We start from the raw sequence: 14361 nt of genomic DNA, 5'->3' as shown, positions 1-14361 counted from the left end.
AGCCGCCACAGGGCGCTGTAAGTGCTGGTTTCCTCATCCATCTCCCAAACCAAGCACACACAGCCAGGGGGACAGAAAGCATGTGTCCTGTTTAATTCCCCTCCTCCAGCAGTGGCATCTAGAAGGTGCTCGAGAATTAGATGCAGGATGAAGGAATGTCCAGAACATAACAGGAGTTCAGAATGGACAGGATGAAACGGGATGTGTCACGTTTTAAAGAGTCACATCCTTTTTAGCAGGATAAAAGGCTCCCGTCAAAGGAGGGAACTTGGAGCCAGAGAGGCAGGCCGGCTCGGGGGTGGGGGGGAACGTGGGGACTCTGAGTGAGGAAGCCCCTACCCAGGCCAGCACACTGGAGACCGGGGTGCCTGCCCATCCACCCTCAGGGTCTCCGGAGCCCCGGCCCCGCAGCGCCTCCAGGCCAGCAAAGGGAACCCGGAGGCCACACTGGGAAGATACCTCGAAGGAAGTCAGACGGTTTTAATTAAACAGGAATAGACAATTTACGAAAAAAACCATCCTGGACACAATCACATTACAGCAGGAGTCCTGCCGAGCCTCTGGTGTGGGCTCCTCATGCAGACACCCACTGGGACTGGGTGAGGTGGCCTGGCCTGGGCCTGCCTCTGCCTGCCTTGGTTTCCTCTGCGCGGTGTGCGTGTGTGTACCAGGGAGAGAAAGGATGTGTGTGTGCTGTGTCGGTATCACGTGTGCACGAGTGTATGTATACATATGTGTCATGTGTGTATTGTGTGTGTGGTGCACATGTGTTGTGTGTTCATAGTGCACAGATGTGGATGGTGCACATGTGTGGCACATGCGTGTGTATGGCCTGTGTGTATGGTATGTGTATGGTACAAACACATAGTGTATTGTGTGTGGAGCGTGTGTATATGGTGCGTGTATGTACAATGCACATATGTAGTGTGTGTCGGGTGTGTGTGTATGATGCATGTGTGTTGTGTGTGCGGTGCATGTGTGTACGGTGTGTGCGGGTCCCTGGCGCCCACAGCAGGTTCTGAGCGGCGGTGATCACAGGCTCTGTGGTCTCCTTACAGACCCAGCCGGCCGGGACCTGAGGTGAAGGGGTGATGCTGTGACCATCTTTGCTTCAGGCCCTCTAGTGGCTCCTGGGAAAGAGCCTCCAGTTCCAAGAAGACCTCAGACCTCATGGGGTCCCGGGCGCGCCCCCTCCCCGTGCAGGATCAGTAGATCCTCTGAATCTGGCAGGATGAGCTCATATTAGAACGTCCACCGACCCGCAGGAAGCCGGGGTTTGGGGTGGGCAGTGTGGCCCGGTCCGCGGGGGCCACAGCCTCCCTGGGTGGCAGGGCCATCTGGTGAGCATCTGGTCTTGGGAGCTTGTCTTGCTGAGGGGACGCCAGAGGGTGGAGTGGGGCTGGGGAATCTGCCCCCACGGGGTACTGGCTCCACTCCCCTCCCGCGTGTAGGGCCTGGAGGGCTCTGCGGAGGCTGGTTCCGCACGCGCCCCGGGCACCCCGCACCCCGCTCACCGCGCTCCGGGGGGGCGGGGGTTGGGGACACAGGCAGGGGGACCCTTTCCCAAGGCCCAGGGCGGTGGGCAGGCGGAGGCCACACGGAGGAAGGAGCAGGAGGGCGCTCTGGGGCCGTGCGTCCCCGCCGGGCCGCGCTGACCTCCGCTGACTCCCTGCGGTCCGGGGCCCCCGCGCGGGAAGGGCCCGGGGCGCGCGGCCCAAGTCCGCAAACTTCTGGCGGCCGGGCCTGTCCCGGGGGGCCCGGGCGGCGGGTGAGGGGAGGGCGAGGGCGAGGGCAGGGCGAGGGGAGGGCGAGGGCAGGGCGAGCCGGGCCGTCTCTGTCGCCATCCAGAGGCGCGGCTGGGGCTCCGCGGCCCCTCCGCCGCCTCCCCGCCCCCCGCCCCCCCGCCAGTCCCGGGACCGCGCCGGGACCCCGCGTGCTCGGGTGCGCGCACCGGGCGTCGCGAGCCGGGCGCACAGCGAACGCCCAGAGCGCGGGGCCGGCGTCCCGAGCTCGGGGCGCGGGCGCGGGCGGGGGCTCGGGCGCCGGGCGCGGGCGCGGGCGCGGGCGCGGGCGGATCGGAGCGGGCGCGCAGTGGGCCGGAGCCAGGGCGCGCGGCGGCGGCGGCGGCGGCGGCGGCGGAGGATGGCGCCGCGCGGGGCCCGCACGTGGAGGCCGGCGCGGGGGCGCGGGCAGGGCCGGCTGCTGAGACGCGCTGCTGCCCCCCGCGCGGGCGCCGCGGCTTCAATGGCGCCATCGCCCAGGACCGGCAGCCGGCAAGATGCGACCGCCCTGCCCAGCATGTCCTCAACTTTTTGGGCGTTCATGATCCTGGCCGGCCTGCTCGTCGCCTACTGCAGTGAGTACCGCGCGGCCGCGGCCCCCCGCGCGCCCCCGGCCCCGGCCCGGCCCGGCCCCCGCCCCAGCCCCGCGGCCCCGGAGTCGGCGGGCGCGGAGTTGCCGGCGCTTCCCGCTGGGCCGGAGGGACGGCGCCGCCCGGGCTCCCGCCGCCCGGCACTTGGGAGCGAGCCTCCCGCGCGGCCCCGGGGCAGGGCCCGAGCGCCAGGCCCCGGGAGGCGCGCGGTGCCCGGAGCTGCCCGGAGCTGCCCGGAGCTGCCCGGAGCTGCCCGCCCCGCCGCCGCCGCCGCCGCCGCGCCCGGCCCAGCCCGCGGGGCCCAGCCGAGCCCCGCCGAGCCCCGCCGAGCCCCGCCGAGCCCCGCCGCGCCGAGCCCCCGAGCCGAGCCCCCGAGCCGAGCCGCGCGCTCCGGAGGGGGCGGCGGGGTCCGCGGCGGGGGCTGCCGGGGCCGGGGCCGGGGCCGGGGCCGGGGCCGGGCTGGGGCGCGCGGGGGCCCCTGCCGCCCGGGAAGCGCACTCGCCAGGCGCTTTCCGAAGCCGACGAGTGAGGGGCGGGGGCGGGGGCGGGGGCGGGGGCCGGGGCCGGGGCCGGGGAGGGGGCGGCCGCCGCGGGCATTCCTGGAGTCGGGTCCGGGGACGGGACCTGGCGCGGGGCGCGGGGGGCACGGGGTCGCGCCCGGGCGGCGGGGAGCGGGGCCGGGGGTGCGCGGCGCTGGGGTCCCGGCCGGCCGCCGGCACGGGCTCGGGCCGCTTCCCGTCCTAGCGGCAGGAGCGGACGGGCGCTGGGGAACACCTGTCATGGAGAGCTGCCATGGGCGCGGGAGGTGATGGAAAAATATGGATTCTTAAAAAAAAAAAAAAAAAAGAGGCCAGCGCCGAGCCTGGCTGCCGCGCCAGCACCGAGCCCGGCCTCCCGCTCCCCCGGACCCTCCGCGGCCGCCTCCAGAGCCCGAGCGGCGCCCGTGCAGACCCGGCAGGCGCGGTGGCCGGTCCTGGGACGGCGGGGCCGCGGGGATGGAGGGCGGGGGGGGGGGGGGCTGTGCAGCGGCTGCCACTGCAGGCAGGGCTGCGCCCCCCGCGGGTAGGGGCGGGGGCCCAGGGCTGAAGGCCGCCAGCGGGGTCGCGACCCGAGCTGCCCAGCAGGGACCCCCGACCCCGGGCGGCTGGAGGGGCCTGGGCCGGGCTCGAAGCATGGTCGCGCAGGTCTCCCCGGCTCCCGCGCCACCTCGGCCCTCCAGCGGGGTGCAGGGTGCACGGTGTTCCTGGCCGCTGTGCAAAGGGCTGCTGGCTGATGAACTCCCCAGGCTGCCTCCTGAATGCTCTCCCCAGCAAGAGGGGCTCCCGGTACAGCCTGGGAAGGGGACTGTGGCTCCCTGAGCCCCTGTCCCCTGGGGGGCTGCTGTCCCTGGCTAGCGCGGCTAGCGCTGGCCCACAGGGGGACAGGGTCCTGGGGGCCCAGGGGACAACCCAGGACAGCAGCTGGGCAGTGGAAGCCACTTTTCAGGTGAGAAAAAGAGCAACAGCTAATGGTTAAGTACAGGACACCTTGGCGGTGGCTTCAAGCTCCTCACCCCCACTGCCCCCACCCCCCACCCCCCTGCCCCGCGCCCCCGGCTCCTTACGGGTCAGCTCCGGCAGCACCTGCTCCGGCTCTCCCCACCACCTGCCCCCTATCCCCATACTCACACCCCCCTCCCAGGATGGCTGCTTGCCCCAGGCCCGGGTCGGAGAGCGGCCGGCCACGCGGCTGCTAGCTGCCCAGACACACCGTGGAACCTGAGATCCCCACTCGCACACCCAGCCCGCCCTTAGCAGCCTCCCCGGTGTTCTGGAAACAGCTCTTCCACCAGGACAAGGACATTTGGTAAAATGTCTTATTCGGAAGAGCAGAAATCATTAATAACGAAAGCTTGGGTTAACCACATTTTCATGGTGGTTGCCATTTCCATGTAATGGAATAATTGACAATAAGATAAGGCGTTTTCAGACACACCCCATTTCACCGGAAATGCACTTGGAGAAATTAAAACATTTTACTAAAATACAAAATAGACATAATAATAATTTATAGGGTGGAACAGCAGTCCTGGAGGAAAATAAAAACACATTTCTTTTTTTTTTTTGAATTGATAAAGCAAGTAAAATGCAAATGAAACAGTTCTTATGATTTCCGTTCCCCTTTCCAATATATCTGGGATGAATAAGAATAGTTAGCATCCTTGTTTGTAAATTGTTTTTGTTATCAGTCAGGATTTTTATTACCCAAAATGTTTTTTGTGTTATGGAGCAGATATATTTGTATCATATTAATTAGGGAAACTGATAAGTATCATACAGGATTCAATTATCCTCCCTATTAAATCTGAGCATTTCTCTGCAGCACATAAGGTGTTCACTTTCTGGTGCGCGGCGAAAGGAAAACTGGATGGTTTCCTGGCCTGGTTTTCAGTTAGGGGATGTTCTTCTGTTGGGGGCCCAGGCGGCAGAGATTCATATTTAAGGAGATGGGCTCCATCCTCTGGCTGGAGAAAAACCTGCAGTCCACCAATTAGGTTAGTTGCTATAGTGACACAGTCTTGTCATTTTTCTCCCATCGGGGAAGAATTGCCAGGAAAAGCGGAAAGAGGACGGGGGTCCTCCGTGGCTTTCTCTGAGGCGCGCGGTCGGTGGTCTGGGGACGTGGACAGCAGGGCAGGCGCTTCGTGACTCGTCGGTTTGGCGGATGATGAGCCTGGAGGAGGAAGTTGGAACTCCTTCATCTTGTCTGGGGAAACCTCTTTCCCTGCGGCTTAGAGAGAGCTGGCTTATGCTGTCGGCCCCTCGGCGGATCTGCAGCAGAGGCCTTGGCCCAGAGGGACGTGCTTCTCGGGAGGGGTCGGGCCGGCCCCGGGGCCACCAGGCCGGTGTGACGGTGTCGGGGTGCTCGTCGTGGGTGACGTGGTCGTCTTTGCTCTCTGGCTATGGCAGCGGGGCTCCCCCGCCACCGGGGGATGGAGAACACGGTGGATGAGCTAGTGGAGTGTCGTGGGACACCACGCCTTGACTTTGACACTCGTGTGCAGTATTTGGCGAAAAGGTGGAGGGCGCTGTGCTGTCCCCACTGGGAGGGGCTTGTCGACCGACATTGCTGACACGTAACTATTTCCGACATGCACTTCTTCGCCAATTAATCCCATCAAAATTGCCTTGTAGCTCTGAGTCAAATCTCACCTCTTCGGCTGCAATGATGACAAGCTACAACTTCTGAATTGTTTTTAATCCATTAGAATACTAACCGAGCATGGGCTCTCGGATGTTGCATTTTCTTTATAAATATAATTTATTGCATAGTTAGGAGAGATTAGACTATGCTACTTTCCTGCTGTTCAGATTTTATATCTGGAGTTCTTGGAGAGCTAAATTTGAAAATACTGGGCTTAATGAAGTGATGCCACTCATAGGTTTATCTCTCATCTCGGGTTCTTTTTTTTTCTTTTTCCCCCCCTTTTCTCCTGTGTGTTTTTGTCTGTTGAATTTCTGGCTGGAGAGGATGTGGTGTTGGTTTCTTTCAACTTCATAGAGAGAAGTCGCCTCTGTTTTGTGGGATTTCTGTTAGTTGAGCTGGATGCCCAAGCATCAGTGAGGGAAGGGGGTTTTGCCCATGGAAGTGTCCACCCAGGCACAGATCCCCCGGGGGATAAGGGTTCTGGGGAACGATGTTGGGGACAGGAGGCCCACACCCTTCCAGGACTGTCTCCAGCATCCCTCTTGTCACTGAGGACAGAGGACAGCCGATCCCATAAAGGGGGCCTTCGTTCCACTGTCGACTTGCTGGGTCTGCTTGGCACCGGGCCTCCGGGCTGCATCCGACCCTCGAAGTTCCTGCTCGAGACTCGCCACTCGACATCCACGGAATGACATGTGTAGATCAACTTTTGTGGCATGAAGTATTTTCAGGTGACTTTTATGGGCGTAATTATAGGGAAATGTTATGATAATGTGGCAGTAGAAAAGAGAAGAAAAGCAAAACATTAAAATCCCCATTTCTTTATATAGCTTCGCAGCTGCGCCGATTTAGAAGGGCTCGTTTCTGCATTAAAATGTGGTGCTCTGGAGTTAATGACCTCTACAGAATGCCACCTGTCACCCAGAGCGCCGTGGGTGACGGCCGAGAGATGGGGAGGAGATCGACGGGGAGGACCCGGACCGGGGTCTCCTGCTTTGCGGGGATTGGAGACTGAAGTGAGAGCTGCAGAGAGGACGAGGGCCGGTGGCCCTGCTCGTTGTCATCTGTCTGGGGGGACTGTCACAGGCTGTGCTCTGGGGCCCACGCCGGCCCACGCGGCTCACAGAACACAGTGGTGTCCCTTTTTAAATGGTGCTTTGCTTACCATTCGTGGACCCTCAGAGCCGGAGTTTGGGGCTCCAGGGCTACCCCAGAGTGCCCTGGCTTCTGCAGGGCCTCCCTCGGTGCCTGAGCCCCCACTCCCCGTCCCTGAGAGCCCCACGGAGTGTCCCCAGCTCCCGGAGGCTGCAGCTTACATACTCTGGTCCACAGCTTTCCAGACCCTGCCCGGCAGCACGGACTGCAACTCCGGGCAGGCAGCACAAGCTATCTGGATGGCTGGGCTTTCCAGAAACCCGAGCAGCTGGCAGCAGATCGGGGCGACTGTCCTCTGCACCGTGGCGGATGTGGTAGAGGGCTCTGGAGGCTTTGTCACGAGCACTTATTAAAATGGCTGCCAGGACCCAGTGTGCAAGCCCTGCTGTCTCTACTGGGTGCACGGGACTCCCGCGGCTCTGGGAGGGCGGCCCAGCTCCATTCCGGCGGTGACCTGGGCCCGGTGGGACCCTGGGAGAGAGCTCTCGTCCCCCAGAACTGCCGCCTCCCCTCCTGTCCCCGCCAGTCTCCTGCTGTGGAGGGCCTGGTCCCGGGGCTCCTGCCAGGGCACCTGGCCGACCTTGCACATCTGTTGAAGGAGGCGGGTGGTGGCCCCAGGCCTCTGTGTCTCCAGCTGATTCCTGTAACTAGGAATTAGGGGCCCTGGGCTGGAGAGGCAGATGGGGGCTTGCGCCCCGGGGGCGGTGGGGGGGGCTCGCGGCCTGCGGGTGGTGGGGGGTGGGGGCGGGCTACAGCCCAGGGTCTGCCCCAAGTCCCCTTGCATCCCACAGCCTCTGTGTCCCTGCCTGGTCTGCAGCGGGGTCCCTCCATTGTGCCCCCGCCTGGACACACCTGCATTGTCCGCACTGCTGCCTCTGCCTCCAGGCTGGCCGCCTGAGACCCCCGCCTGTGCTCCCCCTCGCCCCCCCCATCACGCAGCACTAGCCCCCCTGCTCAGGTCCCTTCAGGCCTCCTGGAGCCGACCTTGCTGTCAGGGTGGGACTGTCCATCCCTCTGTCCTGGCCTGGCCGAGCCCAGCGCCGAGGCCTCCACCATGGGGCTCCCCTCTTAGGAAGCTGGTGTGCGCGCACGTTGTCACCTGCACAGCCCGGTCTGTGTCACCGCGATGTTCCGCTTGCTGCCAGGTCCCCTCGAACAGTAGCACCCTGCACTGCTGTCCAACGCAGAGGGGAGCCGGGACCTGGACTGGGCCTGGGGCTGTCCCCCAGTGTTAGAGAGCCTCTTCCTCCAGGAAGCCTCCCAGGAACACACTGCCCCCTCCCCCCTCCAGCGCAGGGCGTGTTCATCTGGGTGCTGGCTGTCACTGCAAGCTCATGTCCTCCTATATTAGGCTCTGAGCTCTGGGCACAACCTCAGGCCACTAGGGGACAGGCGGCCTGATGCCCCAGCAAACTGCCTCAACTGTGCGCTGTGACTGGGGTGGGGGCTGGGAGCCTGGGGGCCTGGGGACCTGGGGGCCTAAGGGCTGGGGGCAGGACCAAAGGGCTGAAGGCCTAGCTGAAGGGCTGGGGGCGTGGTCGAGTGCCTAGGGGTGTGGTCAAAGGCTGGGGGCGTGGTCAAGTGACAAGGGGCGTGGCCGAAGGGTGGGGCGGGGTTGCGGGGCTGGGCGTGGCCTAAGTCTGGGGGCGTGGCCTGCTGGCTAGGGGCGGGGCTGGAGAGCTGTCTGAAGCGGGGCCTGCTGAAACTCTGAGAATCCCTGTTTCTAAAGTGTTAAAACTGATCAGAAGGACTGAAACGAGGGACAGAGTGAGACTGTGGAACCTGACAAAATGTTCAGTACTTTATAAAGCATCCCTGAGTAAGATGCACGATGCCAGAAGTGTCCCTGTGACCGGGACGTCCCCTCCAGTACCTGGCTCCTGCCCTGGGGCCTCCACCACCCACCGCCCTATGCTCCTGAGCACCTGTCCCTTCCCATGTCCCTGTGGTTTGGGGTTTCTCCCCTCAGCACTGTGAACACAGCATCCCTGGACCTCCCCTGCAGGCCGGGGCTCCTGCTCTAGCTCCCCAGCTCACTGTCCATGCTGGTGTTCCCTGGTTTATAGAGGAAGACTCTGGCCCTGGGGCCCAGCTCGCGGGGGTGACAAGCAAATGACTGTTTCTGTGGCCGAGGGGCCAGCGGGGTTGGGGGGTGGACGGTGCTCAGCCACAGGCACCCCCCTAGCAGGTGGACCCGCCTGGCTTCTCCCCTCTGCTCAGCCGGCCCTTCCCAGCTGGACCCAGACCTCTGGAAAGGCTGAGGGCTGCGGGAGGAGGGGTCTCTGCACGTTTTTCCCCTCCCCAGAGCCGGAACCAGCGCGGGGTTCACGCGTTGTAACTTCTCACATAGCTGTGTCTCCGATGGTGAGAGCGCCCTTTGGAGGCTGTAGACTTTCCTGATCCTGCCGTGGCAGGGAGCCCCTCCGCCCTTCTCGTCGTCGACCCACCTACCCAATTATCCCACTTTTGAGGGGGCGGTGCAGTCCTTGGACAGGATTCACAGATTTCTGTCTCTAGCTCAGTGGAACACATTTCATACGTGCCTTTCCCTCCAGAAAGTTCTGCTGCTGGCAGGACCTTTGGCTGCCTAGAAATGCCTTCAATTCAGTCCTGGTGGGGGAGGCTGGCGGGGCTCCAGCGTGCCCCTTCTGTTGACTGGTCGCTGGGCCTTGGCTGGGCCCGTGAGCCCTCTGCTGGGGGGGGGGTGGCTCCCGGGGCCAGCGGGCTCACGCTGGCAAAGCATTCAGACCCACCGCCCACCAGGATGCCTGGTGTGACTCAGGTCGTCAGCGTTTCCAGCGCCGTCTTCCTGACATTCTTCCTCCCTTCTCTTCAGGGTGAAAATAAACCGTCCCTCCCTAGTCCTCGCACTGTCTACGGGTGGGCACGGAGAAGTCACTTAGCTCACATGCACGAGGGTGCTGCTGTCTCTGTGGGTGCTGCCCCGCAAAGATGCACGTTCTGGTGCGTCAGACAGCACTCCTGCAAACACACGCGCACACCCCTGCATGGGCCTCCCTGCAGCCCCCAGACCCGGTGTGCACATCACGTGTCACTGTCACCCTCAGACGTGTGCTGAGCTGAACCTGTGGCTGGCACCCTGCCCCGTCGGCCATCCTGGGAGACCCCCGATTTGGTAAGACAGGGAATGGTTAAGGTTGACTCTTCCTGAAGATTTTCCCAGCCATGGAGATGGCATCCACAGGTGTGGCCCATCAGCATCCTTTGCCGACGAGGAGAGGGAGATGGCGTGACGGGAGGCCTCTGCCCCACCCCATCCCTCCGTGCCGTGTCTGTGTTTCTACGCACATGTATGTGTGTGTGCATACGTGTCTACAAGCAACACAGACACATCCTGCAGCTTCCCTTTCGGGGTCTCCGTTTCCCTCCCCAAGCTGATGGTGCTGAGGTTTTATAGCAAGAAGAACGGAGCTGAGACCCCGGGCCTGCAGGGGTTCCATGTCCTCTGCAGAGTCCCACGTGGAGGCCACAGATTGCAGAGCAGCCCCCGGGGCGCCCCCGGCCCCCGCATCCCGGGGACTGTTGTTTGCTTTCTGCCTCAGCTCCGTGGGCTGAAGGACCAGTGGGATTTCACTTGTAGTTCACATAATGAAGTAGGAACACCGCTGGACAAACAGCCCTGGTGTGCTTTCAAACAAGGGGTGGGTCCCCTGGGTCCCCTGCTGCAGAGAGCGCTCCCTGCACATCGAGGGCCCCCCACGCCTAGCGGAGCCCGCGGCACAAGCGCTGTGCCCATTTCCGCCCTGGCTGACTTGGAGAGTAAACCTTGTCAAAACATTCCTTGACACGTAGCAGGCATGACAGGCTCTTCCCATAACGAGGTGGCTAATTGAGAAGTGAGTCATCGGGGATGTAGCGCATAGTAACGCTGGGGGACTGGCTCCCACCTTCCTCTGGTCCCTGTCTTGCGACACCCCTCTGTATCACAGAGCGCCCCCCACTGCAGCCACCCTGCCTTCTTGCGAGGGCCGGGGGAGCCTGGGGGTGCAGCTGGGCCCTGCCGTACTGCCCACGGGTGGCTGGTGCTGGGCGGGTGTCTCTTCGCCCTGAGAGGAGCAAATGAGGAGGAGAAATGGGGGCACATGCTTGGGGTCCTGGGAGAGGCACAGCCCGGAAGGTCTGACTCCCCATCGTGTCCCCACTGGCAGCCAGAGGCTCCTGCCCTAGGGGGCCCTGTCTCTCTGACCCCCTGGCCTCCGCCTAGGGCTCCCCGACTCCAGCCCAGCCCGGCGGCCCTCCTAGGCACTTGGTCCCCACCTGCCCTGCCAGCTCCCCTGGGCCGCACCCCAGCCTTGCACCCACCGGCCGGGTGTCCCAGCCCCCGCGAGCCTGGCCGCCGCTCCCTCACACCAGCGGCTTGTGAGTCTGCAGCTCCCTGCCTGGGCTGCTCGCCTTCCTCCTGCTGAGCCCCTCCTGCCCCCCAGGACCCGGCTCACCCTCCCGGCAGGTGCAGCGCTGTGGACCAGGCTTGGCCCTGTGTGCCCAGCCTGGCTCCTGCCCCACTGAGCAGACCCCAGGCCCCTTCACCCTGCGGTCTGGTCCCGAGCGCACTTTCTACGCTTGTGCTCAGTCCACCGCCCCTGATACTGGCTCCTGCAGCGGGATGTGCTCTGGAGAAGCTGCTAGAACGAGGAGGGCTCTGGTGCCTCTGCTTGCCTCCTGAATGCCCTGGGGTCCAGGCTTGGGGGTCCAGGTGGGAGGGGGTGCCTGAGGTCCCCGGGGAGAGGGGAGGACTGGGCTCTGCTGACCTCCTGTGTTGGCCTCTGAGCGGATCATCCTGGGGTGCAGGAGGCGGCAGGAAGGTTGTGGGGCAGGCCTTCTCGGGGTCAGCTGTGCAGGCACAGGGGCTCTGCTGGAGCAAGGCCGAAGCCGTTCTCACACTGGGGGTGCGGGTAAATGCTGGCTGCTGACCTGGGAGGCCTCACGGCCCTGCCACACCCAACCAGTGGCCAGCAGACCCGACTGCCCACGGGGGGTGCTGTCCCCGGGCCCTGGACAGGGCAGCGGGACCCCGGACAGAGCAGGGGAGCCTGGGGTGGGGGGGCTCCTTTCCCTGCCTTGGAGCTCCAGGCCCGAGCAGGAGGGAGACCAAGGCCCGCCTTCTCTCGGCTCCCGCCCTGGGCCCCAGGCCTGTGCGCTCAGCCTTGGAAGCAGCACCGCCGGCCCCCCAGAAGCGGGTGAGGGCACGTCCGCCGCCCCCCCCCCCCCCCTGAGTGCGCAGGGCCCGAGCTCAGCACCTCAGGAGCCGATGGCTGCAGCGGGGGTTTCTGAGCGTGGCTGCAGGGATGGGCGGCAGGTAGCCAGGCCTCTGAACCCTTAGGGACACCCCGCCCCCACCGAGCCCACCTAGTCCCCGCCAGCACGGGGGCTCTGGCGGCGGGGAGGGCTGACCTCTCATTCCCTCTCCTCCGAGGGTTTGCATGAGGGCTCGGGAGCCGCTGTGCCGGTGAATGTCTGAGATCGCGCGCCGGCCTGAAAGCCCGCTGGAGGTCGTGGCGATGGAGGGGCCTTTGTGGCTTGGCCCCCCCGTGTGCCGGGGTCCACAGTCTCCCGTCCACAGCCAGCCGGGAGAGGGGGCCGGAGAAATGCACTTGCTGCCTTCTCAGCATCTGATTTCTCAGCATCTGATTTGATTGGTTTCATTAAATGTCGAGGACGGTTGGTGTGAAGCACTCCCGGACCTTGAAGCTTTGGGGTTCCACTGGCAGGGGGCTGAGCGGTTCTGGGAAGCGCTCTCATAGGATGATTCTTTTTTTTCCCCAGTGAGAACGCTAAGGCCTCGGAAGCTATCTGAAATGCCGGCGGACTCGACACGAGTGGCCTCTCTTTCAAAAAAGCACTTTGGCTCTATTTTTGAATGATTTTTCTGCTGTAGTATCTGTTACCTGATAGCACGTCCCCAGATAGAGCTGGTACCATTAACGGGGTGTATAGGACTCGCGTTAATTAATTGATGCTAATTTATGTTCCTCGCTGCTGCGTGGCGGTGGCTGAAGCTCGCCGGCCATGCGGGGTCTCCTTGTGCTCCTGAGTGCTCGCTGCGTTTCCTTCTTCGCTGGCTTCTTTCGGGGGGCTCTGCTGGCTGTAGGAGTGCTCCGGGTTGCCAGGACCCCTCACGGTATGGAGCTCCCAGCGGCCCTAGGAGGGTCACCTGGAGAACCAGGGTGCCATCAGCGGCCTGAAAACACGGCGCCAGGGACATGGCCCTAGGAGGGGGCTGCGGATGCCCAGAGACCTCTGTCCACACAGCAGGCAGGATGCAGCTCTGCACTTCGCGTAACCACGGCCTCCGCGGGTCAGATTCCCACCGGTGGGGGGGGGGGTGGAGGCTGCTGGCGCAGCCGGTTCTCCCTGTGGCTCAGGGGACGACGCGTGGTGCAAGGTTCCAGGGCCGACCTGGGAGTCCAGGGAGGGTTCCTGGTGGCCCTACCCAAGGCCTGACAGTTCCCGAGCGTTGGCGAGGCGCAGCGGGACCGTGCCTCCCTCCTGCATGGCATCTCCACTCGGGAGGAGATTTAAGCCCTTGGGAAAGCAGTGCCTCTGGGCCTCCTGAGTCCGCGCCCCGTGGGTTTGTGCCGACGCTGGGCCGTGACCCTGGAGGAGCTGCGGACCAAGGTTTCTCCGTCGCCCTGCTCTCTCCCACTGCGAGTCAGAGAGCGCTCCTCTGGATTGACTGCCAGTGTCAGTGCCAGTGGATGCTGGTTTGGCTGCTCGGGGGCTAGTGTGGAGGTGGGGTCGCACCCTGTCAGACCCTGACTCGGAAGAGTAGCTGTAGCAGGTGTGGCTACCTGCCTGGTGGCAGGGCTTTTAGCAACTTTTGATCCACTAAGGACTAAGCGCAGGAGGAGACATCACATCCCAAGCCCACGGGGGTCCTTGTCAACTGCATGTATTTGGGTTCCAGTAGCAGCCCAGGCTGAGACCCGTCGCCCCAGAGCCTGCCCCTCCGGGACTCCTCATGTGCCCTTTGCACGCAGGGCTCTCGCCTGTTCCGGGGTCTCCATTGACACCCTCATCCTTCTCAAATTCCTGGCAGTTCCTACACTCAGGGCTTTGGGGGCAGAGGCTGGATCTGAGGCAGGAAGGAGCACATGTGGCCACCACGTCAGGGTTCTGGGAGCCCTGGCACCAGGCTCGGCCGAGCAGGCTCCCAGGTCCCTGTGGGCCACGGTCGGGAAGGCTCGCTCTGGAGTCTCCGTGCCGCTCGGCCACCGGCCTCATGGGTCGTGTGCAGCAAGCCCGGCGCACCCCGTGCCCGATTTCCCCGGGGTCCTCGTGACCGTCGTCCGAGGTGGATGCTTCTGTTCTTCGGGGTAAATGGGGCTCAGGGAAGGTACGGGACACGCCCGGGCCCCCTGGCAGGTGGCATCGGAGCCGACTGGAACCCCGAGCCTGTGCTTCTGACTCTGGGGTTCTGGGCATCCGGCCATGGCTCTGCCAGCAGAGCGAGAAGCACGCTGGGCCCCTGGAGCGCGTCCATCCTTCCCTTGGCCGTCCGCGGAGTCCCCTGACCATCCTGGGCCTGGGGAGGGGACGGTCGCCAAGGGCTCCAACCTGGAGCCTTGTTCCGGTGGGTCGGTCCCCAGCCTGGTCACGGGAGACAGACCTGACGTACCAGACGGCTCCGC

The 14361-nt window shown here is 63.8% G+C and overlaps 1 protein-coding gene across 2 annotated transcripts in view; it reads left to right on the top strand.

Annotated features, from left to right (window-relative positions):
• Positions 1–2166: 2166 nt before the first annotated feature.
• The window catches only part of TAFA5 (TAFA chemokine like family member 5), a 154686-nt gene continuing 142491 nt past the window's right edge, over positions 2167–14361 (top strand). For both annotated transcript variants that reach the window (XM_038550201.1, XM_038550198.1), the window contains exon 1: positions 2167–2356. In XM_038550201.1, coding sequence (XP_038406129.1) covers positions 2245–2356 — 112 coding nt within the window. In that variant the 5' untranslated portion in view covers positions 2167–2244. The remainder of the gene's footprint in view (positions 2357–14361) is intronic.

Source organism: Canis lupus, chromosome 10, assembly GCF_011100685.1.
Source record: "Canis lupus familiaris isolate Mischka breed German Shepherd chromosome 10, alternate assembly UU_Cfam_GSD_1.0, whole genome shotgun sequence".
NCBI classification, from domain to species: domain Eukaryota; kingdom Metazoa; phylum Chordata; class Mammalia; order Carnivora; family Canidae; genus Canis; species Canis lupus.
Note: the sequence above shows the minus strand (reverse complement) of the source record. Positions and strands in the feature narration are given on the sequence as shown.